The sequence below is a fragment of the Pecten maximus genome, chromosome 16, assembly GCF_902652985.1.
Source record: "Pecten maximus chromosome 16, xPecMax1.1, whole genome shotgun sequence".
Lineage (NCBI taxonomy): Eukaryota > Metazoa > Mollusca > Bivalvia > Pectinida > Pectinidae > Pecten > Pecten maximus.
Window position 1 is genome coordinate 3,224,923 of NC_047030.1, and position 27,438 is coordinate 3,252,360.

A 27,438-nucleotide genomic window follows, 5' to 3' on the forward strand; every position below is an offset into this window, starting at 1 on the left:
GCTAAAATATACTCTGTGTGGCATGTTAAATTAGAATTAGGGCGTACTTTTAGTGTTGACGTTAAAATATGTGCTATGACAATTCATTGCGGATATGAAAGCCATGTGTACTTGGTAGGTGATATGGCGGCAACACAACAGTTGGTGATGACGGTAATGTTTTACTTAAAGTCACACTTTAGTTTCCTCCTGTTAGGGATGTCAGTTTGTGCATTCTTTGCACCGTAAAGAAGTAAGTAATGTAATAATCTGATCGGGGACTACAGATTCAAATGACGCTATATTTTGACGTGTTTTCTTCATACATTGTAATTGGAGACTGTAGAACAAACTTAAAGCCAATCAGTGCGCGAATGATTGGTGGATGAAAGAGGTCTCTAACTATGATATTAACAACAGATTGTTGACCTTACAAACTGTCGTTTATGAATGAATTCCCTTTCCACATTAACTGATTCTATAAAACCTGATACTACAGACATCATCATGGATAAAACTACAACATGAACAGATTAAGTCTAATGAAATATAACAAGATAATAATAGCTATTGCCAACATACCTGATTGTACGTTCAAATGCCCTGGTGTTATTCCTCCATTACATTTGTTTTGGTGTGCGCATGCGTCGGTGCTTACGGAGCTAGGTCTTCCACTGTTAGAAAATCGATGTAGATGACCTTTTCAGCAGGTGTCTTGTCAATGTAGACGTTGAGCTATAAAAGAGAATGGAGGACTGTTCACCCATTTGATTTTAAATATACGCTTTTGTTTTTATTTATTTTATCATGTCAATCGTTGTTTAATGTAAACTTTATTTTATTCATTCATTGGTAACACATGAAAAGTAGACACGATCAGAAAAAAAATACAGCATGAAATGGATTCAGAAACAAGTTTTTTAAAAACTTATATTAATCCGTCTCCGTTATTGACTCATCAATTTAGCATGGTAACAAAGTGGGAGAATGAATATGAATATTGAAATAACTCTATATTGGAAAGAGACAGGTAGTAATCGTTGTTTGACAGTTAATAGCACGTACCAAATTGACAGGGAGGTGGAAACAGGCGAAATTGAAATAACATTACCAATTAACTAATGTATTCTAACTACACCCTGGTATCAGTACACACCAAACCGGGTAGTTATCATATACCTTGGTATAAGTACATACCAAACCGGGTAGTTATCATTTACCCTGGTATCAGTACATACCAAACCGGGTAGTTATCATATACCCTGGTATTAGTACACACCAAACCGGGTAGTTATCATATACCCTGGTATTAGTACACACCAAACCGGGTAGTTATTAGGTGAAGTATTATATAACATTTGTTTATCCAACTTTTTTTTTCGATACGTTATTCTTTACCATTCTAAATGCATTGAAATTTTCTAATTAAGAAAATCGCAACGTAAATCAGTGTATTTCTCTCTTTTTTTCTTATCTATAGAATTTAATATGAAAGTGAATAAAGACTACAAAGGCTAGACATGACAAACCCTGAAACACTTATAGAAACAATTATCACGTTTGGCTCAAGCTTCAAGTCGTTAGAATTTTGAAAACAAAGTGAATTGATGGTTGTCATGGTGGCATAGCGTTAACTTTATCGGTGACATCTGTTAGGCTCACAGTTTGTATTTAGGTGCGAACTCCTTCGTCGTCTTTACGGATTCAGTGGTTACGGTTGTGCCTAGCCTTTCTTTGTGTTGTAGTTTAACCAGCTTTGTACGATGTAGTTGTGATCCCGACATGTGATATAAATGAAATGTTAATAAAGAAATATCCATATATCTAAATATACATGATGAACACAAATAAATGGGGACAAACTATTGATTTAAAACTGGATTAGACGTAGGGGATGGTGAAATGATCGTGGTTGGGAGGGAAGTTGGTGGTCATTTAAAGTTATACAAACAAATTAATAATCCAATTGGTGACATAAATCGTGAATAAATTACAGGATAAATTTATACCAAGCAGAAGTTGTTTTTTTTTTTTTTTATGTTTGCACGTTTTTCGTTTTTTGTTTTTTGTTGTTTTTTTTTTTTATGTTTGCACGTTTTTTGTTTTCTTTTGTTTTTGTTTTGCGTTTTGTTTGTGTGGTTGTATTAACATTTTAAAGCATAAAGATATGTGTCCCCAAGAGTAATATGACGATAGATTAATGTATGCTTGATACACCCGGTAGAAGGAAACACGGTCATTTAAACTGCGCATGCGCAGGCAGATAAATGACAGCGGAGAAGGACCGATGAGAGACGATCTTTTCTTTTACAGACAAAGGTAAGAAGGATGTTTTATGATGATTTATAGATGTACATGAACTTAAATTGTTTTATAGTCCATACGTAAATGATGTTCCTTGTTTGATATCTATATCTGGAATAGTTTAATAGTATGGATATTTCAAAACGAATCATTTTAAGTACAGATTCGGAACTCCACTAGGCGGATGTCGCACTTTGGTATCCAAACTGTCTCTGGTGTGATAACGTTAGTTTACGTTGTTTTGTTTTAATAGGGTAGATATGTCTGTCGTTGAGAATTGAAAATAAAAACTCAGATAAGTTGTATAATAAGATTATACGATGTATTGCTATCCTAATGACGTATTTGCCGATAGAGGTAGATCGTATAGGAATGTATTATATAATTACTGGAACTGGGAGATAGCAGGGGACATGGGTAGTGCTCTATCACAGAGATTTAGCTTTTCTGGTTTTATGACCATTTGTACGAAGGAAATGTCTGTCCATTTTGTCTCAACCGAATTGTCTACTGTGAGAAGCCTGTAGCATCAATACCCTGGGTAAATATATATATTAATTATGTAAAATCTTTGAAGGGCCGTTCACCATCAGGTGAGACATGTTTTGGTGTAAACGTTAATGCTGATCCTCTACTTATCGTAGTTTGCGCTATAAAACCTGGTTAATCCCGACATAAATGACACAGCCGGTCAATCGGAGCAAATACGTTAACAAAGTATGGTTACAAGTAACAATGATATTTCGCTCTTATAATCGTAAGTCGTACATTAGTTTTTGTATAAAGGTCATACATTATTTTGTGTATACAGACCATACATTAGTTTTTGTATAAAGGCCACACAATAGTTTTAGCATACGGGCAATCTATTGGTTTTTGTATAGAGGTCATACGTTAGTTTTTGTATAGAGGTCATACATTGGTTTTTGTATAGAGGTCGTACATTAGTTTGTGTATAGAGGCCATACATTAGTTTGTGTATAGAGGCCATACATTAGTCTTTGTATACAGGCCATACGGTAGTTTTTGTATAGAGGCCATACATTAGTTTTGTATAGAGGTCATACATTAGCTTTGTATAGAGGTCATACCTTAGCTTTGTATAAAGGTCATACATTAGTTTTGTATACAGGCCATACATTAGTTTTTGTATAAAAGTCATACATTAGTTATTGTATAGAGGTCATACATTAGCTTTGTATAGAGGTCATACGGTAGTTTGTGTATAGAGGTCATACGGTAGTTTGTGTATAGAGGTCATACGGTAGTTTTTGTATAGAGGCCGTACATTAGTTTTTGTATAGAGGTCATACATAAGTTGTTGTATAGAGGTCATACATTAGTTTTTGTATAAAAGTCATACATTAGTTATTGTATAGAGGTCATACATAAGCTTTGTATAGAGGTCATACGGTAGTTTGTGTATAGAGGTCATACGGTATTTTTGTATAGAGGTCATACGGTAGTTTTTGTATAAAGGTCATACGTTAGTTTTTGTATAGAGGCCGTACATTAGTTTTTGTATAGAGGTCATACATTAGTTTTTGTATAGAGATCATACATAAGTTGTTGTATAGAGGTCATACATTAGTTTTTGTATAGAGGCCATACATTAGTTTTTGTATAGAGGCCATACGGTAGTTTGTGTATAGAGGTCATACGGTAGTTTTTGTATAGAGGTCATACATTAGATTTTGTATAGAGGCCATACATTAGTTTTTGTATAGAGGCCATACATTAGATTTTGTATAGAGGCCATACATTAGATTTTGTATAGAGGTCATACATTAGTTTTTGTATAGAGATCATACATAAGTTGTTGTATAGAGGTCATACATTAGTTTTTGTATACAGACCATACATAAGTTATTGTATAGAGGCCATACATTAGTTTTTGTATAGAGGTCATACATTAGTTTTCGTATACAGGCCATACATTAGTTTTTGTATAGATGCCGTACATTAGATTTTGTATAGAGGTCATACGTTAGTTTTTGTATAGATGCCGTACATTAGATTTTGTATAGAGGTCATACGTTAGTTTTTGTATAGAGGCCGTACATTAGATTTTGTATAGAGGTCATACATTGGTTTTGTATAGAGACCATACATAAGTTATTGTATAGAGGCCATACATTAGTTTTTTGTATAGAGGCCATACATTAGTTTTGTAGAGAGGTCATACATTAGTTTGTGTATAGAGGCCATACGGTAGTTTTTGTATAAAGGTCATACATTAGCTTTGTATAGAGGCCATACGGTAGTTTTTGTATAGAGGTCATGCATTAGTTTTTGTATAGAGGTCATACATTAGTTTTGTATAGAGACCATACATAAGTTATTATATACAGGCCATACGGTAGTTTTTGTATAGAGGTCATACATTAGTTTTTGTATAAAGGTCATACATTAGCTTTGTATAGAGGCCATACGGTAGTTTTTGTATAGAGGTCATGCATTAGTTTTTGTATAGAGACCATACATTAGTTTTGTATAGAGACCATACATAAGTTATTGTATACAGGCCATACGGTAGTTTTTGTATAAAGGTCATACATTAGTTTTTGTATAGAGGTCATACATTAGCTTTGTATACAGGCCATACGGTAGTTTTTGTATAGAGGTCATACGTTAGTTTGTGTATAGAGGCCATACAGTAGTTTTTGTATAGAGGTCATACATTAGCTTTGTATACAGGCCATACGGTAGTTTTTGTATAGAGGTCATACGTTAGTTTGTGTATAGAGGCCATACGGTAGTTTTTGTATAGAGGTCATACATTAGCTTTGTATACAGGCCATACGGTAGTTTTTGTATAGAGGCCATACGGCAGTTTGTGTATAGAGGCCGTACATTAGTTTTTGTATAGAGGTCATACATTAGTTTTTGTATAGAGATCATACATAAGTTGTTGTATAGAGGTCATACATTAGTTTTTGTATAGAGGCCATACATTAGTTTTTGTATAGAGGCCATACGGTAGTTTGTGTATAGAGGTCATACGGTAGTTTTTGTATAGAGGTCATACATTAGATTTTGTATAGAGGCCATACATTAGTTTTTGTATAGAGGCCATACATTAGATTTTGTATAGAGGCCATACATTAGATTTTGTATAGAGGTCATACATTAGTTTTGTATAGATGTCATACATTAGTTTTTGTATAGAGGCCATACATTAGCTTTGTATAGAGGTCATACGGTAGTTTGTGTATAAAGGCCATACATTAGTTTTTGTATAGAGGTCATACATTAGTTTTTGTATAGAGGCCATACATTAGCTTTGTATAGAGGTCATACATTAGTTTTGTATAGAGGCCATACATTAGTTTTTGTATAGAGGTCATACATTAGTTTTTGTATAGAGGTCATACATTAGTTTTGTATAGATGTCATACATTAGTTTTTGTATAGAGGCCATACATTAGCTTTGTATACAGGTCATACATTAGCTTTTGTATAAAGGCCATACATTAGTTTTTGTATAGAGGCCATACATTAGTTTTGTATAGAGGCCATACGGTAGTTTTTGTATAGAGGTCATACATTAGTTTTTGTATAGAGGCCATACATTAGTTTTGTATAGAGGCCATACATTAGTTTTTGTATAGAGGCCATACATTAGCTTTGTATAGAGGTCATACATTAGTTTTGTATAGAGGCCATACATTAGTTTTTGTATAGAGGCCATACATTAGTTTTTGTATAGAGGTCATACATTAGTTTTGTATAGAGGCCATACATTAGTTTTTGTATAGAGGTCATACATTAGTTTTGTATAGAGGCCATACGTTAGTTTTTGTATAGAGGCCATACATTGGTTTTTGTATAGAGGTCATACATTGGTTTTTGTATAGAGGTCATACATTAGCTTTGTATAGAGGTCATACATTAGTTTTTGTATACAGGCCATACATTGGTTTGTGTATAGAGGTCATACATTAGTTTTTGTATAGAGGTCATACGGTAGTTTTTGTATAGAGGTCATACATTAGTTTTGTATAGAGGTCATACATTAGTTTTTGTATAGAGGTCATACATTAGTTTTTGTATAGAGGTCATACATAAGTTGTTGTATAGAGGTCATACATTAGTTTTTGTATAGAGGTCATACATTAGTTTTTGTATAGAGGTCATACATTAGTTTTTGTATAGAGGTCATACATTAGTTTTTGTATAGAGGTCATACATTAGTTTTTGTATAGAGGCCATACATTAGTTTTTTGTATAGAGATCATACATTAGTTTTGTATAGAGGTCATACATTAGTTTTGTATAGAGGTCATACATTAGTTTTTGTATAGAGGTCATACATTAGTTTTGTATAGAGGTCATACATTAGCTTTGTATAGAGGTTATACGGTAGTTTTTGTATAGAGGCCATACATTAGTTTTGTATAGAGGCCATACATTAGTTTTTGTATAGAGGTCATACCTTAGTTTTCGTATAGATGTTATACATTAGTTATCGTACATTGTATATAGGCCATAAATTAGCTTAAAATGAATCGAACATATTAAATATTTTGCAAAAAAACAGTGGATCACACAATTTGTATAATGACAAAAAGAAAAAAAAATTAAACCATATATAGAAAAAAATCTATTTTCAGAGAAAAACTGAATAATCAAAACACTTTTAAATATGATACAAATTCAATTATCTTCAATAATCGTTTAATCTCGTTGTCACCTTACATCACCTCCTCACCCACTTCATCTCACAACTTAACCACTTACTGTACCACCTCACCATATTACCACCTAACCTCTACTCACCACGATACACCGACATACGTACGTGGTGTCACGTGATATCTAAATGAAGCGTAGGAGTTGTGGCTGAATATTCCAGTCCGAATGCACAGCGGCAGAGTTTTGCGGATTTTCGGTACAAATATCATATTTATTCCATCACATTTATTCATAAATATAAATGTAACCTTCTTTCATGTATAATTCTGGTAAATTACCGTAAAACCCATATCTGCTGTTCGAACGACGGAATGCCGCTTTAAAGGTCATACTTCATTAACTTAACAATCGTTACAATGCTTATATACGTCATCAGACACTTCTAAATGTGACTCCCTTCACTATGATTCTATCTATTAAGGTAATAAAATCTAAATGTGACCCCCTTCACCATGATTCTATCTATTTAGGTAATAAAATCTAAATGTGACCCCCTCACTATGATTCTATCTATCTAGGTAATACAATCTGAACGTGATACAAATGATAAAGATAATCATCAAAAAACCCCAAAATCCCACATTTTAATGGTTATACAAATGATATATTTACACTATTTTATAGAGTTTAGAATTAAGCTGTATATACGGGCTGTGTACAAAGGTAACTCTAACAATGAAAGTTCAATGTATTGAGTAATACACTAAACTGTCATCCAGGTAAGACATTTCTATTTAGGCATTTTCAGAAACATTTCTTCCCTAAAAAACAGGCAACATTTATTCCAGATTCACGAAAATTTGCCGGAATGAATGTGAACAGGCAGCTCAGTCAAAGGACGCTATCGTTCTTGTCCTATGGATCCGAGAATTCCTTCAGAGGAGAGTCACCAACATGGGTGAGTTTTTACGAGAGCGTCACCAATATGGATGGAATTTTACGACACCATGACCTCACTGGGGGACATCTTGTTTCCTTGTGCAATGTAAACTTCAATGATCGTTTATAGTGTTGTGAAAGAGCACGTGACAGATGGTTAATGTCAATGTACATGTATATATCCCGAGAACGTAAGACCGTGTGTCGGTAATTAACACTAGGTTGGTTGTGAAATATCGAGGGTAAGTTAATTGGAATATTTGAAATGTTGTTGATTGACGAAGGCGCAGTGGTCTAGTGGTATGACGCAGGGCTACTGTACATGACCGAAGGGTCGTAAGTCCCGACACGGGTGCTGTACTGTATCCTTGAGTAAGGTGTGGCCCAGTCGACTCAGCTGTAAATATATAAGTCGCAGGACAGTACCGGAAATGACGTTTAAAAGCCGTTCGTGCCAAAATGGCAGCCCCGGTCGTATGCTTCACAGAGAATCGCTGTGATATGGCGTTATAAAAAAAAATCCAAATAAAATCATTATACTTATCGAATGAAATTACCTGCCTTAAAATCAGTTCCCCCGTTAGCTGCGCTTACACTTGTTTTGAACGATCACAGGCGGAGAGTATGAAAATACCACAGGTATTTCAGTCAATAATACCGATATGGTAAATATTACAAGTTTTCATTTCCGGTTTCACCTCCTGTTTACTTCCTGTTTGCAGACCTGTGTCGCGGTAAGGAACTATCGGACATCGGGAACCGACTACAGTTGGTGAAGATGTTATGTTTGACAGTACTACCTATCCTTGGCCTATGGGCCTTCAGTGTATACACTCTCACAGACATCGTCAAACGAAAAACAGAGAACGAAAAGGTAAAACATGTCCCAGACTGGTTTTGTCAGCAATGGTAAATTACCCAATCTACCAGGCGCCGTGTGTGATTATGTGGTAAGTCACCCGGTCTACAAGGCGCCGTGTGTGATTATGTGGTAAGTCACCCGGTCTACAAGGCGCCGTGTGTGATTATGTGGTAAGTCACCCCGTCTACAAGGCGCCGCGTGTGATTATGTGGTAAGTAACCCGGTCTACAAGGCGCCGCGTGTGATTATGTGGTAAGTAACCCGGTCTACAAGGCGCAGTGTGTGATTATGTGGTAAGTCACTCCGTCTACAAGGCGCCGTGTGTGATTATGTGGTAAGTCACCCGGTCTACAAGGCGCCGTGTGTGATTATGTGGTAAGTCACCCCGTCTACAAGGCGCCGTTTGTGATTATGTGGTAAGTTACCCCGTCTACAAGGCGCCGTGTGTGATTATGTGGTAAATTACCCCGTCTACGAGGCGCCGTGTGTGATTATGTGGTAAGGTACCCGGTCTACAAGGCGCCGTGTGTGATTATGTGGTAAGTCACCCCGTCTACAAGGAGCCGTGTGTGATTATGTGGTAAGTTACCCAGTCTACGAGGCGCCGTGTGTGATTATGTGGTAAGTCACCCGGTCTTCAAGGCGCCGTGTGTGATTATGTGGTAAGTTACCCGGTCTACAAGGCGCCGTGTGTGATTATGTGGTACCTGGTCTACAAGGCGCCGTGTGTGATTATGTGGTAAGTCACCCGGTCTACATGGCGCCGTGTGTGATTATGTGGTAAGTCACCCGGTATATATGGCGCCGTGTGTGATTATGTGGTAAGTCACCCGGTCTACAAGGCGTCGTGTGTGATTATGTGGTAAGTCACCCGGTCTACAAGGCGCCGTGTGTGATTATGTGGTAAGTCACCCGGTCTACAAGGCGCCGTGTGTGATTATGTGGTAAGTCACCCGGTCTACAATGCGCCGTTTGTGATTATGTTGCAAGTTACCCGGTCTACAAGGCGCCGTGTGTGATTATGTGGTAAGTTACCTGGTCTACAAGGCGCCGTGTGTGATTATGTTGCAAGTTACCCAGTCTACAAGGCGCCGTGTGTGATTATGTGGTATGTCACCCAGTCTACAAGGCGCCGTGTGTGATTATGTGGTATGTCACCCAGTCTACAAGGCGCCGTGTGTGATTATGTGGTAAGTCACCCAGTCTACGAGGCGCCGTGTGTGATTATGTGGTAAGTCACCCGGTCTACAAGGCGCCGTGTGTGATTATGTGGTAAGTCACCCCGTCTACAAGGCGCCGTGTGTGATTATGTGGTAAGTCACCCAGTCTACGAGGCGCCGTGTGTGATTATGTGGTAAGTCACCCGGTCTACAAGGCGCCGTGTGTGATTATGTGGTATGTCACCCAGTCTACAAGGCGCCGTGTGTGATTATGTGGTAAGTCACCCCGTCTACAAGGCGCCGTGTGTGATTATGTGGTAAGTCACCCAGTCTACGAGGCGCCGTGTGTGATTATGTGGTAAGTCACCCGGTCTACAAGGCGCCGTGTGTGATTATGTGGTAAGTCACCCAGTCTACAAAGCGCCGTGTGTGATAATGTGGTAAATTACCCAGTCTACAAGGCGCCGTGTGTGATTATGTGGTATGTCACCCAGTCTACAAGGCGCCGTGTGTGATTATGTGGTAAGTCACCCTGTCTACAAGGCGCCGTGTGTGATTATGTGGTAAGGTACCCTGTCTACAAGGCGCCGTGTGTGATTATGTGGTAAGGGTTCACTCTCATAGAGGAATCTCTGCTTTCCCAGCAACACATAGCAATATCGTTTGTCTAAACTAACATATATTATGATTGTTGAGTCAGCTAAAATCGCCCCACGAATATCGATGTTCAGTAGAGTTAATCCTAATTGATGGTCCAATTGCGATTTCTTTATTATCATAGTCATGATTATGATGTACAATAATAACTATGTGCATTTTTCTAAGCTTGTTACAAACATGTCTATCTCTGCTAGTGTTTGTACAATGTGTATTGTTCCTGTATCAGACCAAGTTCCAGTTACAATTGAGTGTGGAACTGGGCAAACTTATCCACCATCTACAACAAGAGAGGGATATGAGTGTGCTGTATCTTAGTGACCTTGGTCCAGAGACGAAGACCTTCCTTCTGACTGAATATATGTTTACCGACAAGGCTATAGACGCACTTTCCGAATGGCCAGCCGATCTTGACAACAAGAAGAGGACCGAGTTCGAATCCAAGGGGAAGTTACAGGAATATCTTAAATTCCATCGCCAGCTCTTATCTAAAGACACTTACAATCTCCATGTAGAGATGGAATACTACACTCAGGTTTGTTAAAAATTCTTCTTCTTTCAACGAATCCTTTATCGTGTCTACTTTATTTTGGTTTTCAATCAATCAAAACTAATCTAAATTTCTTCTATCAATTGATATTTTGTCAAAAAAAAAACAAAAAAAAAAACAACAACAACATAATTTCGGTTTTTCAATTACTCCATGAACACCGTTTCGTTTTTGTATTCGTAGTGTTTTAATGAGACGACCTGGTGAGAAAATGAAATAATTGGTGTCCAGTGAAAATAATGTGTTATCATGTTCATTACTTGTTACAAAGACAGAGTTGTTATGTTAATTTCAGGTGATAGATGTGGTCATTGTTTGGCTATACAAATCCATCACCAGGGGTCAGTTTGCCGTGGTGTGGAAAACTCTGGTAGCCTATCTAAAATTGACCAGTGGCAAACAAGACGTTGGAATCGAACGCGCCCTCGGTACTCTTTTCTTCGTGCAAGGGGGTTTCAAGGTAAGGCGGCGTTTTAATTCTTCAGTTAGACTGAGAAGTAGGTTGTTTGACGACATATTAAAACATTCAGTATTTAGAGCAATGGTGTGGCGTTCTACTGAAAGGTTATACTGCAGACACGTGGGAATGGCCGAGACAGTATATTGATGTCACAATGGTTCAGTTTTAATGTGGAAACATTATTTTACATTCCTGTTTGTATTTTCAGATTTAAGGGTACGAGTATAGACACTTATCCTTTTTAATAGACTATACAAAAGACACACAAGACTATAGCAACTTTCAAAACAAATTAAGAGTAAGATGAAGTAGTGCCAAAATTAATTAAACTGTATCATAACAGTTTTGTCGTTCTGGGACTTGTCAGTGATGCTAAGAGCCTACAGTGATGAAAGGTGGCATCTTGACTCAAACATATCAACAAAAATATCAAAATTATGGTTTGCAGCTGCAAAAGACTGATCATTTCAATGACTTCCATAATTGTTAATCTGGATTTTAAAGTTAATTTCTCCTAGTCCCAGCTTTTCCCTTCTTCTGGATTTCGATATTTTAACTCATCATTTGCGCTAAACTTTAGGATGCAGTTTTCTACTCATTATTTGGTATATATTGGATCTTTTACTGAACTCATATTTGATATTCCCGTTGATAACTGAACTTTTTTCAGACCCAAGCGTACTTTGAGATGTACAATAATCGGATCAGTCGATTCAAGGCATTGTACACCACCGCTGAGCTTTATTCTGCCAGAGTTGACCGTCTGTATACTTCCGGTGTCGAAATGGTGGAGACAAATATAACTGGTATCATCAACAACTTCCGGAACGAAATTCAGCATCACACAGAGGAAGCCACGCATCCAGATATGGAAAAGGCACGTTACTGGTAAGATAATGTCGTTATCATAACTTTGTGTGTAACATTTTCTTACTGTACGTGATACATCTAGCCGTATGTACCTCTGTCAGGTTCATACTATAAGGCAAACCCAACTGGTTCGCGTTGTTCGTTTCCTGAAACGTACCATTTTTATTTAAGATGGCGGAACTGTGTCGCTTCCTTCTTGTAATTTTTGTTTGAGATGGGTAAATATTCAGGCACTAATTTGCATCTGTTACATGTTTTAAAGAATATAATATAGCAAATCCAGTCAAAACAGTGATGTTTTACAAGGTTATAAATACCTACTTGGGTGAAATTTAACGGAAGTAACTTGATGAACTTTTGATATGTATATCATGTCAAACTGTGGGCCTTGGTGTTGACATTTAATTTGCTAAGTTATTAGTAAATTTTAACAAAACATTAAAAAAATGCATTTTCCATGGGACATAATGAGCTAATTTGTATCACATAGCACAAAATAGTCCGTTTTGTTTTGCTCACAAGTTTCTAAAGCACACAATATGAACAAACACTGATTTTATTTTCACCTTGAAATGCAAATGGCGGTTGTGAATAATATCAAACAATTATGGCACTTAAGGAGGTATTCTTAACATCAAAAATGTTCTTATTAGATACTATACAGAACTTAAGACATCACATGAAGACCGTTTTTATGAAAAATTTTCATCCGTTGAGTATGAGGTAAAAGATGCATATTTCTGTAAAAGGCCCCAAAATCATCAGTTTAATAATTTGTCTTAAAAAGGTCATTCTTACTCTTAAGTATAATAAAGGAGCATTTTTATAAACTGAAATGCCTACCTTTATGCCATATTTGTTTAATATCATTCGCTGCCGCCATTTGCATTTCAAGGTCAAAACAAAATAGGTTAAATTTTTGGTATATTACATGACTATTTTTGTGCAAATTTTCAGATATAATTCGTGTTTGAAATTCAACATTATTCTGCTATATAGATGAACCCTAATCTGCATTACACGGACAAGCATCTATTCCGTGGACTCTTTGACGTTACGACATCGGTTGTATGTCGATCGGAAAATTTAGATTGATTGACAAATATCTGAAATTGCATTAAAGATCCTTCCAACTCATGTAATAAAGTGCGTTATAGTATCTAATGGCAACCATGATGGTACAAAGGAGATGTTATAACGAGGTGTGCTATGGATATCATATTGTCAACAGATAAACACGAAAAGTTATCTTCAAAGTGACATTGATTCGAAAATTAAATGTCTCTTCAGGTTTGACAATATGACTATTTACCTGGACACTTTGCTCGAGATTCAGCGAGACTTGGGCTACGAGATTATAGACATCCTCGACGTTGTCATCGACCAAACGACAAAAAATCTAGCCGTCAGCGCTGCTTTTCTCTTCGTTGTTCTCGTCATGTGTCCTCTGGTTATCTACATAACAGAAAACCTGACCAGCAGTATTCAGAGGTACGTACTAGGGAGAACCAGAGGTTAAAGGTCAGGGCGGGAATGAGATCCGTAGAGGAAATTAAATGAAGTCGTACGACGTTTCATCATGTAACATTGCGTTGAGAGAATGAGTGGGAGAGCAGGGCCCGTAGTCAGGATTCCATTTCTATTAACAAGTATGAAATCTGCGCCAGACTCAACTTCCTTTAAACCCGCTTAAATAATAAAAATTGCAGTTTAAAAGAAAGACCTTAACATCATGATTTGGCATGTGTATGGTTTCATGTAGCCGATGAACTTAGTCAGCGATAAGAAGTTATATTTATTCGGGAACCTTCATTGGACATATACAATATTTTTTTTATCATATTGTGTTAATACATGCATAGTGTTATTCTTTATATGACAGAGAAAACAATTCAAATGATCACATCATAATTAGAATCTACATTATTTATTGATTTATTTTTTATTTTTTTTTAATTTTTCATACTTCTACGATATTGAACTCATTTAGAAACTATTCCCGACACACTAATATAAAAATAAAGTTATTTTTTTTTCGTCAATGACGGAATTGTAAAAATTATGGTATACGTGTATTCCGTCAGTAGCAGGGTTGGTGGAAATATAAAAGTATTGTATTTCACGTCTTATGTAACAACCGTTTATGTTACCAGATATGGATTGACATTGGTGGATCGAACCAATGACCTACGGATGGAAAAGAAGAGGACAGACGGACTGTTGTACCAAATGGTTCCCGGGTTTGTTGCTGAGAAACTGAAGAAAAACGTCGAGATAGCCCCGGAGTATTTTAACTCCGTGACGATTCTGTTCCTTGATATATTCGGCTTTAACAGGTGAATTAATCAAACTGCTGTATCAAACCATGACACAATATACATAGAGAAAATGTAGTTAAGTTTCGTAATTTCCTTGGAACATCCCATCCCCACCACAAATGACAATAATAAAAAAAAAAAAAAAAAAAAATAATATAAAAAACAAAGAAAAACTGGGGAAATTGGAACCGTGGAAAAGCAGACAGCACAGTGTCTATCTGTCATCTTCGCTCCTCTGTCAAAGGAGGCGATTGATATATTGCTATGTATTATTATTTCTGATAGTAGGGGGATTTTTTCCTTTGTTCAGGTAACATTTTAAGACAGATTTGATTTGATTATCTTCCGTTATCATTGCTTTTGTGGCATATGTCTGTCATCGTGTTAATTATTTCACATAATTATACTTAAATGATTATGTCGACAAGTTGAGTAATTTTATTTCATTAACGAGATAACTTATCTCGACCCGACCTTGTGAAATATCACGGATCTTGGCCTAAATTTCTCTTTTGACCACATATCCCATCAAGATTTATTACGCCAATCGGGAACCGTCGGAACGTTCCGTAAACGAGAAGATACTCGTTTACGGAAAATGCTGACGGTTCCCGATTGTGTATTACGCTACACTAGGCCATCCCGTAACATCTCGGGACTTACTCTCTGATTCATACATGTCCAACAGACACTAAAGTTCAAAATATAAGAACCAGCCGTGTAATAGGCATAAGACAATGCAAATTAATGATTAATTGGTGTCATTCTTTATCATTTGTTCCTATCTTTAAGCAAATTTAAGATATCAACTTAAACACCAGACAATAAACACATGAACGGCTTCACTACACTCATGAAACAGTGAGGAAAGAGAAGAGAAGAGGTATACGCCTACATGACTTCACCACCATATTAAACAGTATTACATAGACACTTTCCTTGGTTCTCACTAACATTAGGTTGGCTATGCTGCTGTATAATCTCCTTTGAGCACCTTTAGGAACCTTTAGTAATACAAAGATAACAGAAGCTCAATCTAAATTTGCCATATTATCCGGTTATGCCAATCGAGAAATATCCTTTAGCGTGTTAAAATACAATGTATTTATAATATGTCAGCAATTGTTTGTTAAAGGATATCGAGCGAGTGTTCTCCGGATGAAATAGTGGTGCTTATGAATTCGGTATATGGGACTATAGATGATCTGTTAGAGGCCTACAATGTGTACAAAGTGGAGACAATCAAGAACTGTTACATGGTTGCATCAGGTATGTATTCGATTCCTGGTCACAGCACCGCATTAATGTGTACATCGGTGAGACGCTAATAAATTCAATTCCAATTTCAATTCACAGCACCATGTGTTTATCGGTGAGACGCTATGTCATTGTTTCTTCATAGATTCATGATATACAAGATATTGCATTATTCAATCGAATTTCGTTGCATACAGTGATAAGTTCAAGCCAAAGCTTCGTTTGACCAGGGCTGTGTCGAATTACATGGACTGTGTCCTTGTTTATAAGACAACAGTCTTCAATAGGACATTTTCCTCTGTAAAACTGTATAACAATAAATGAATACAGAGATGAATAAGTACAACTGTCATTACAAGCTAGAATACAATGGAGCCCTGTTGAGGTTGGGGTTTCAACCATAAAATTGCGTATGCTTACAATTATTGAATATCGAGGAAGTTGCACATTAAATGAACACTTGTATTAACTACATATGGATCCTGTCGGTTTCTTCTTTCATTCAAGACTTTAACTTATTGTTACCTGTGACGCTACAAACTGATACACTGTATATAATATTTGCCTTTTTATGTAACACTACTCAAATGTTTAATATATTGATCGCGATAATGGAAGCAGGCCGTCTTAGTGATTTTGTGAGGTGGACCATTGTAATTTATATTTGTTGATACAGGACTGCCTATCAGGAATGAAGACCGCCACTCCTCCGAGGTGGCAAACGCGGCTCTGGAGATGCTTCAGCTCATCCAGACCAAGCGCTTCTCAGTATCAGGAAATAGATATGTCCAGCTCCTCATCGGAATCAATACAGGTAGGTACATGGTCAAGATCAATACAATACTACAGTTAATACATACAATGTACCAAGGTTAATACATTACCAATGTTAAAACATTACCAAGGTTAATACAATACAAGGTTAATACAATACAAGGTTAATACATTAACAATGTTGATACAATACCAAGGTTAATACATTACCAAGGTTAATACATTGTACCAAGGTTAATACAATACCAAGGTAAATACATTACCAATGTTAATACAATACCAATGTTAATACATTACCAAGGTTAATACATTACCAAGGTTAATACATTACCAAGGTTAATACAATACCAAGGTTAATACAATACCAAGGTAAATACATTACCAATGTTAATACAATACCAATGTTAATACATTACCAATGTTAATACAATACCAATGTTAATACATTAACAAGGTTAATACATTACCAAGGTTAATACAATACCAAGGTTAATACATTACCAAGGTTAATACAATAACAAGGTTAAAACATAACAAGATTAATACATTACCAAGGTCAATACAATACCAATGTTGATACAATACAATGTTAATACATTACCAAGGTTAATACAATAACAAGGTTAAAACATAACAAGATTAATACATTACCAAGGTTAATACAATAACAAGGTTAAAACAATACCAAGGTTAATACAATACCAAGGTTAATACATTACCAAGGTTAATACAATAACAAGGTTAATATATTACCAAGGTTAATATAATAATAAGGGTAGTACATTAACAAGGTTAATACAATAACAAGGTAAGTACATACCAAGGTTAATACATACCAAGGTTAATACATTAACAAGGTTAATACATTAACAAGGTTAATACATTAACAAGGTTGATACATTAACAAGGTTGATACATTAAGAAGGTTAATACAATAACAAGGTTAATACATTAACAAGGTTAATACAATACCAAGGTTAATACATTAACAAGGTTAATACATTACCAAGGTTAATACATTGTACCAAGGTTAATACAATAACAAGGTTAATACCTTAAGAAGGTTAATACATTAACAAGGTTAATATAATACCAAGGTTAATACAATACGAACGTTAATACATTACCAACGTTAATACATTAACAAGTTTATTACAATAACAAGGTTAATACAATACCAAGGTTAATACAATAACAAGGTTACTTAAGACTTTCTGAACTATAAATATATTTCTGAAAGATAAAATGTCGTCTATTGGAAAGGATTTGGTTGTATAATTTATCAGGGGTATGATGGTAAGAATCTGAATATTAACATTGTGATCTTGACAAATATTTGCATAATGACTTAAGGATAAATCGTCCAACTACGGGATTTCATGTAGCACTATAAATAATCGAGACAAGATACTGTAACATTTGTATAGCTTCCGTCATTATGGATGCGATGGTTCTGATTGTATAATGTCTTTAAGATGACATTCTCGTCCATTTGTGTACTTCCGTTATACAATACGCCCTATTCTCCATGTTCTATAGAATGATATGTGTCTGTGCGAATTTGACAACCGTCAGAGGATCGACAATCCCTCTGAAAGAACACTGTCGATTTTTCCAGACTCATGTACTATGTAATCTATGGGATGGAGTTAAAAAAAAACTCCTAACTTAAACAAGCACTGTCTTCTGAGGGATGTGTATATGAATTGGTAAAATATCTGGAGTTTTGGTTTTTGGTTTATAATTTTTCAATATTAACACAATATTTAAATATCCTTGGTGTGCCATTCTGTATGTACCGTTCAAATTCTTCACAATGAATAGTGACACTGGTTTCGTGACTACACGCGTACTTCTTGCTCTTGTAAATAATTATACGATACTATTAATGAGAGAGGATACAATGATAAAATTAAGATTAAGTACTTCCTCTTCAATGCTTCTACCAATATCCAAGCTGGTTTGGATTTCGCCGTCTTTGGTCCCGAGTGACGTCTCTTAGTTCAATCCATTAACATTATGTGATTTTTCTGTTTAATTTCTCAACATAATACAATCGCCAATGGGAAGAAGACGGTTGTAGAATACCAACTGTACTGCTATTTAATCAGAAACACGGATTTAAGTTTCTTTACATATCTACATGATTCGTCAGACTTTGATTTAACTAATATTTCGTTTGGTTGTACGTTTAATTATGAATTGTCAAATGAAGATATTGAATATTTCAGACTCACAAATTCAAGAGTATTGTATCAAATGTTTAAAACATATGAACCACTTAATCACCAATAATTATCCAATGCCTTTTTTCACTTGTAAAATAACTGATACATTTATAAGATCCTCGTCTGAATGTTGATTTTACTTTAAATATTCTGTTTGTGGAATCCTCGTTATTGGAGGAAATAACGGTAATAATAATGGTTTTTAACACTATCCTTTACTGGATTGCTTTGTCTGTTTTATTCCTTTAGGCTGATAAGTACGTCAAGTAATAGATCTATTTATATCTTATGTGATTTGTAAATAAATGAATTAGCTCCCCTTAACTGTTGTATTTTCATAATTTTCATTTCGAAACTAACAAATAAATGGATACTGTAATGCATTATATAACTTAATTCATTACTTTAACCACCGTCGGAAATAATTCATAAAGACTTTGCCTGTTATTCAATCCAATAGACTTATGACATATTTTTAAGTAAAATGAAATAGAAATACGCCTGTCGTTGATGAAGATGCGTACCTTTACGAAATAGTGTCGATATAAAATCTATAGCAAAGCGTGACGTCATGGATTCAGAGAAAACTTATCCTCCAGGATAACTGGTCTTATTGTGATAATACTTTAGCGATGGTCTCGATATAAATATGTATTGTTTGCTCGCATTTGCCCTGGTTTCAATGTTGAGTTGTTGCTGATGTTTGTATTGTACATAATTTGCCCCGTTAAATATATTTTTGATTGCTGTGTAGCCTATTGTTGACTGTAAAGAGTGATCCGATTTTTTAACAGGTCCCTGTATAACCGGTATTATAGGCGATGTCATGCCGAGGTACTGTGTTCTGGGTGAGACAGTCAACTTTGCTGCCAAGATGAAAATGGAGAGTGCCCGTGAGTATATCAATATTGCTGTTGTCCATACTATATTGTTGTTGTCCATATTATATTGTTGTTGTCCATACTATATTGTTGTTGTCCATACTATATTGTTGTTGTCCATACTATATTGTTGTTGTCCATACTATATTGTTGTTGTCCATACTATATTGCTGTTGTCCATACTATATTGTTGTTGTCCATACTATATTGCTGTTGTCCATACTATATTGCTGTTGTCCATATTATATTGTTGTTGTCCATATTATATTGTTGTTGTCCATACTATATTGCTGTTGTCCATACTGTATCTCTGTTGTCCATACTATATTGTTGTTGTCCATACTATATTGCTGTTGTCCGTACTATATTTCTGTTGTCCATACTATATTGTTGTTGTCCATACTATATTGTTGTTGTCCATACTATATTGCTGTTGTCCATACTATATTGTTGTTGTCCATACTGTATCTCTGTTGTCCATACTATATTGTTGTTGTCCATACTATATTGCTGTTGTCCGTACTATATTTCTGTTGTCCATACTATATTGTTGTTGTCCATATTCATACTATATTGTTGTTGTCCTTACTATATTGCTGTTGTCCATACCTATATTGTTGTTGTCCATACTATATTGTTGTTGTCCATACTATATTGTTGTTGTCCATACTATATTGCTGTTGTCCATACGATATTGTTGTTGTCCATACTATATTGTTGTTGTCCATACTGTATTTCTGTTGTCCATACTATATTGTTGTTGTCCATACTATATTGTTGTTGTCCATACTATATTGTTGTTGTCCATACTATATTGTTGTTGTCCATACTATATTGTTGTTGTCCATACTGTATTGCTGTTGTTCATACTATATTTCTGTTGTCCATACTATATTGTTGTTGTCCATATTATATTGCTGTTGTCCATACTATATTGCTGTTGTCCATACTATATTGTTGTTGTCCATACTATATTGTTGTTGTCCATACTATATTGCTGTTGTCCATACGATATTGTTGTTGTCCATACTATATTGTTGTTGTCCATACTATATTTCTGTTGTCCATACTATATTGTTGTTGTCCATACTATATTGCTGTTGTCCATACTATATTGCTGTTGTCGATACTATATTGTTGTTGTCCATACTATATTGCTGTTGTCCATACTATATTGCTGTTGTCCATACTATATTGTTGTTGTCCATACTATATTGTTGTTGTCCATACTATATTGCTGTTGCTCATACTATATTGTTGTTGTCCATACTATATTGCTGTTGTCCATACTATATTGCTGTTGTCCATACTATATTGTTGTTGTCCATACTATATTGTTGTTGTCCATACTATATTGCTGTTGTCCATACTATATTGCTGTTGTCCATACTATATTGTTGTTGTCCATACTATATTGTTGTTGTCCATACTATATTGCTGTTGTCCATACTATATTGTTGTTGTCCATATTATACTGTTGTTGTCCATACTATATTGCTGTTGTCCATACTATATTGTTGTTGTCCATACTATATTGTTGTTGTCCATACTATATTGTTGTTGCTCATACTATATTGTTGTTGCTCCATACTATATTGTTGTTGTCCATACTATATTGCTGTTGTCCATACTATATTGCTGTTGTCCATACCATATTGCTGTTGTCCATACCATATTGTTGTTGTCCATATTATACTGTTGTTGTCCATACTATATTGTTGTTGTCCATATTATACTGTTGTTGTCCATACTATATTGCTGTTGTCCATACGATATTGTTGTTGTCCATACTATATTGTTGTTGTCCATACTATATTGTTGTTGTCCATACTATATTGCTGTTGTCCATACCATATTGTTGTTGTCCATATTATACTGTTGTTGTCCATACTATATTGTTGTTGTCCATATTATACTGTTGTTGTCCATACTATATTGTTGTTGTCCATATTCATACTATATTGCTGTTGTCCATACTATATTGTTGTTGTCCATACTATATTGCTGTTGTCCATACTATATTGTTGTTGTCCATACTATATTGTTGTTGTCCATATAAACTATATGTTGTTGTCCATACTATATTGTTGTTGTCCATACTATATTGTTGTTGTCCATACTATATTGTTGTTGTCCATACTATATTGTTGTTGTCCATACTATATTGTTGTCCATACTATATTGTTGTTGTCCATATTATATTGTTGTTGTCCATACTATATTGCTGTTGTCCATACTATATTGCTGTTGTCCATACTATATTGTTGTTGTCCATACTGTATTTCTGTTGTCCATACTATATTGTTGTTGTCCATACTATATTGTTGTTGTCCATACTATATTGCTGTTGTCCATACTATATTGCTGTTGTCCATACTATATTGTTGTTGTCCATACTATATTGTTGTTGTCCATATTATATTGTTGTTGTCCATACTATATTGTTGTTGTCCATACTATATTTGTTGTCCATACTATATTGCTGTTGTCCATACTATACTGTTGTTGTCCATATATACTTGTTGTTGTCCTATTAATATGTTGTTGTCCATACTATATTGTTGTTGTCCATACTATATTACTGTTGTCCATACTATATTGCTGTTGTCCATACTATATTGCTGTTGTCCATACTATATTGTTGTTGTCCATACTATATTGTTGTTGTCCATACTATATTGCTGTTGTCCATACTATATTGTTGTTGTCCATACTATATTGTTGTTGTCCATATTATATTGTTGTTGTCCATACTATATTGTTGTTGTCCATACTATATTGTTGTTGTCCATATTATATTGTTGTTGTCCATACTATATTGCTGTTGTCCATACTATATTGTTGTTGTCCATACTATATTGTTGTTGTCCATACTATATTGTTGTTGTCCATACTATATTGTTGTTGTCCATACTATATTGTTGTTGTCCATACTATATTGTTGTTGTCCATACTATATTGTTGTTGTCCATACTATATTGTTGTTGTCCATACTATATTGTTGTTGTCCATACTATATTGTTGTTGTCCATACTATATTACTGTTGTCCATACTATATTTCTGTTGTCCATATTATATTGCTGTTGTCCATACTATATTGCTGTTGTCCATACTATATTTCTGTTGTCCATACTATATTGCTGTTGTCCATATTATATTGCTGTTGTCCATACTATATTGTTGTCGTCCATATTATATTGTTGTTGTCCATACTGTATTGCTGTTGTCCATACTATATTGCTGTTGTCCATACTATATTGTTGTTGTCATATTATATTGTTGTTGTCCATAATATATTGCTGTTGTCCATACTATATTGTTGTTGTCCATATTATATTGTTGTTGTCCGTACTATATTGCTGTTTTCCATACTATATTGCTGTTGTCCATACTATATTTTTGTTGTCCATACTATATTACTGTTGTCCATATTATATTGTTGTTGTCCATACTATATTGTTGTTGTCCATATTATATTGTTGTTGTCCATACTATATTGCTGTTGTCCATATTATATTGTTGTTGTCCATACTATATTGTTGTTGTCCATACTATATTGTTGTTGTCCATATTATATTGCTGTTGTCCATACTATATTGTTGTCGTCCATACTATATTTCTGTTGTCCATACTATATTGCTGTTGTCCATACTATATTGTTGTTTTCCATACTATATTGTTGTTGTCCATATTATATTGCTGTTGTCCATACTATATTTCTGTTGTCCATACTATATTAGTCATGATACCACGTTATTTTTGTTCGTTTGAATTTCAGTAAGTCGTCAAAGAAATATAACATTAATAATTCATTAATTATATATATGAACACAGAGTAACTACAAACTATATCATAGTGTATCAACATATTATATCAGATTATGATGACAGGTATTTTTGTCTAAATTAGCATAATGTAGAATGGTTTAGTTAGATAAACCTTGATTTATATACCATAAAGTGAAATACTCCCCATTGCTGTGTTTAATTATCAACTATCAATTATTCATACTTGACCCTATAAACCGGTTTGTCACCGTCTTGGCGGATATGTTCAGATGTTACCGGATGTCGTTAATTTGGTGGGTCGGTAAAGTCTCATTCTACTGAAATAGCTCTATCTTATATAAACAGAATCACCGTGGTGTTGGTGTAAAGTGAAACCCTATTAAACCATAAAAAAGCCTACAATAGATCAAGATTTTTTATTTAATGTTCAGAAAAAAATTGAGGTAGCTAGGAAAACAAATTTGATGAAACAAGTAAAAAAAAAGTATAGTACACGTGTAATTATGAAATGAAACATTTTTACTTCATAACTACGTATAATGTATATATCGAATATTGATATATGATCGAGTATATCTAACATTTCAATATTATCGAATCGGGTCGAGTCTCATACTATATTATTTCTTATATATTAAACGGTTAAGATAATGTCACCGTTTTATTCGTATTCATCGGCATTTAACGGTAATCGGTAATTATCCGTATTCGGTATTTATTCGGTATTTCTCGGTATTTATCGATACTCAGTACTTATCGGTATCAGTTGGTATTCGATATTTATCGGTATTCATCGATATTCAGTACTTATCGGTATCAGTTGGTATTCGGTATGTATCGGTATTCATCGATATTCAGTACTTATCGGTATCAGTTGGTATTCGGTATTTATCGGTATTTATCGATATTCAGTACTTATCGGTATCAGTTGGTATTCGGTATTTATCGGTATTCATCGATATTTAGTACTTATCGACAATTATTGATATTTGGTATTAATAGGTATTCGGTATCTATCGGTTTTTATTGATATTTGGTATTAATAGGTATTCGGTATCTATCGGTTTTTATTGATATTTGGTATTAATAGGTATTCGGTATCTATCGGTTTTTATCGAAATTCAGTATTTATCGCTATTTTTTCTGTACCATTCATTTATACCATTATAACGTAGTTGATGATATTTTAAAGCGCAGGTGATCACACATGTGTCAACTTTGCAGACAAATGTCAAGCAGTCGCACAAAATAAGAACATAGGCAAAATAAATGATATAAAAATGAAATAAAAACATGAATAAAGCAGACAAGGGATGTCATACATACATAAAATAATGGATATATACTATGATAAAACAATCTTAATATATAATAGAATAAATATTATAAAACAAAAAAGTCCTAAGTGATATAACGAATACAATAAACATTCTTAAAAATACTTTACTGAAACGTAATAGTCCATACTCCATTCATTATGATATATGGAAGGATTTTAACGCCTCATTTTGTTTTTTTCAGCAAATAAAATCCTCATTACCTTAGCGACCAACAACGCGTTGAAGAAAGCTGGGAACTACATCACGAAGGAACGAGGTCTTATCAATGTTAAGGTAAATTGATTTTCTGCTGAAATATTTCAACGAAAGCTTATGTTATTATCAATTAATTTATTGCAATGATTGAAAAGCCGTTATTCGCCACGAGGCAGGTTCTGCCATTGATCAAGAGAACGTATAACGTGGGTACGGGGCGGTCACCAATCCAAGAGCTGACCATGTTCAACGTTGCTTATTTTCGTTATATAGATAGGACACTCAACCGCTTAGCCACATAATCTAGGTATTGGTCTATACAGCTGTAATATGTACATGTATACGTTTTTCGATGAAGAAGAAATTTACTTTTTTTCCGGAGCACCTGGTCCTATAATCCTTTACATTCAATGGTTTCATGGAAATATAATTTTGTGGATAGTTTGCCCTCGTTTTGCTATTTTGAGTTAGAATTAGGGTTCCGTTATTACGTTAGTACTCCCTGTTGATATCAAAAAAAGGTATCGTACATGTCTGTGATTCATACGCGTAAATTTGATGATTTGGTGAAAAAGATCAATCTAGCAATTTTTGTATGACAAGGACGGTGCAATTCAAATCAAGCACTCTTGCATCCTGATTGTGGGCCGATCAGTTGTCAATGTGTGATACTGTCATTAGAATCATTCCCAGTACCCGATCGATTCACAGTTAGTTTATCATTAATTAAAACATTAATTAATTATCTCGGTCTTTACTTACAAAATCATTTATCAAAAAAATTAGGTCAGACTTCATTAATGACATAACTCAGTAATTTCCCCCCACATAATTACATTTATTCATATCAAAATGCCACTCGCCATCAAATGATTGATCTTGCTACATACATTCTATATTACATAGCCATTCATGTAACATCCCCAATGTATCAGTTATTCATTACCTTGTACGATTTTATATACTTTTCTGAAATAATCGTTACTTTGCAGGGAAAAGGAGAGGTTCCAACTTTCTGGCTCCGTGGAAAACAGTGTGATACTAAGATGAAAACTGAAGTCGCCACCATGGATGAGACTGCAGAATCCGACACGGAAGGCAATGCCCAGTCGCCGAAAAGTTCATTGACAGATATTAATCAAGACGAGTTGCCAGCACGACCGAATCCTCCTTTGTTTGGCATTAACAATACAGAAGAGAAAATCACAGCAAAAATCTACCCGCATTCCTTAACGTCGACTACACCCGAGAGTCGATTTGCAAAGGGCGATAACCCGTCAGAGTGTGTTTGAACCCTTTGAAGGTTTTTGAAGGTCGGTATCAAATCGTTAGAACCATATCATTATATGGACGAAACAAAATACAATAAGATAAAGACATTTCATCGTAATGACGGTTTAAGATGCTACGTTTTGTACATTTCTTTTGATAAAAGTATTAATTTATTCATTTGATCACTTTCGAGGTTAGTAACATTTACAAAAAACATTAGATTATTATCATTGTCTTAACTAGAAGGAACGCTGAAATTAGTTAATTATCTTTATTTATGAAAAACGAACGAACACAACAACGATTCTGAATCAAATACGGAAAAAAGACAAAAGAAAACAGATATCACAAGCCCGAAAACAAAGTATTTAAAAACATGGGTTAAGTAAGAAAAAAGTCAAAAATTCCATATATCAGAAATTATAGTCTTTGTACATTTGTACAAAATCTTTAGTACATTGGTACAAAATCTGTAGTATATTTATACATAAACTTGTGAACATTAGTACACAACCTTTCTGGATTCTAAACTTTCTATACATGAGTAACAGGCATGCCGACTGAGCAATACGTGAAATGCTGTAACTTCAAATTATAATTTACATGAGTGATCAACTAGTCACAAAAGTTTGGTGTACTGTTATATATATATATAACATTAAGGTTTTTTGCTCATTGATATTGAATATGTATTAATATTCAGAAGAAATTTATGCAAACAATTTACGTTCATCTCACAGAATGTATTGAAAAATGGGCAGCGTGATGTGTACGATTAGGTAAAGATAAGTTACAAAGGAGGAATGGCTGATTTTAATACTGTAATACTACCAATCATTTATATTCAAGTGTGATTGATTTTCTCGTTACTGTAAAAGTGGATATTTTCGCGTGTGGAAATTTTCGCTTAGCCAGCTTCCAAAGTGTTCGCGGTGTGGATATTTTCGCGCCGTCAAGATATTTTTGC

The 27,438-nt window shown here is 34.7% G+C and overlaps 1 protein-coding gene across 1 annotated transcript; it reads left to right on the forward strand.

Annotated features, from left to right (window-relative positions):
- Positions 1 to 2,171: 2,171 nt before the first annotated feature.
- LOC117345290 lies at positions 2,172 to 27,438 on the forward strand. Its single transcript, XM_033908349.1, has 13 exons — positions 2,172 to 2,298; positions 7,767 to 7,876; positions 8,580 to 8,731; positions 10,766 to 11,071; positions 11,382 to 11,546; positions 12,217 to 12,434; positions 13,707 to 13,907; positions 14,570 to 14,752; positions 15,870 to 16,003; positions 16,668 to 16,805; positions 19,788 to 19,886; positions 25,186 to 25,277; positions 26,192 to 27,438. The coding sequence occupies exons 1-13, from the start codon at positions 2,231 to 2,233 to the stop codon at positions 26,489 to 26,491; spliced, it is 2,166 nt and encodes a 721-aa protein (XP_033764240.1). The 5' UTR covers positions 2,172 to 2,230; the 3' UTR covers positions 26,492 to 27,438.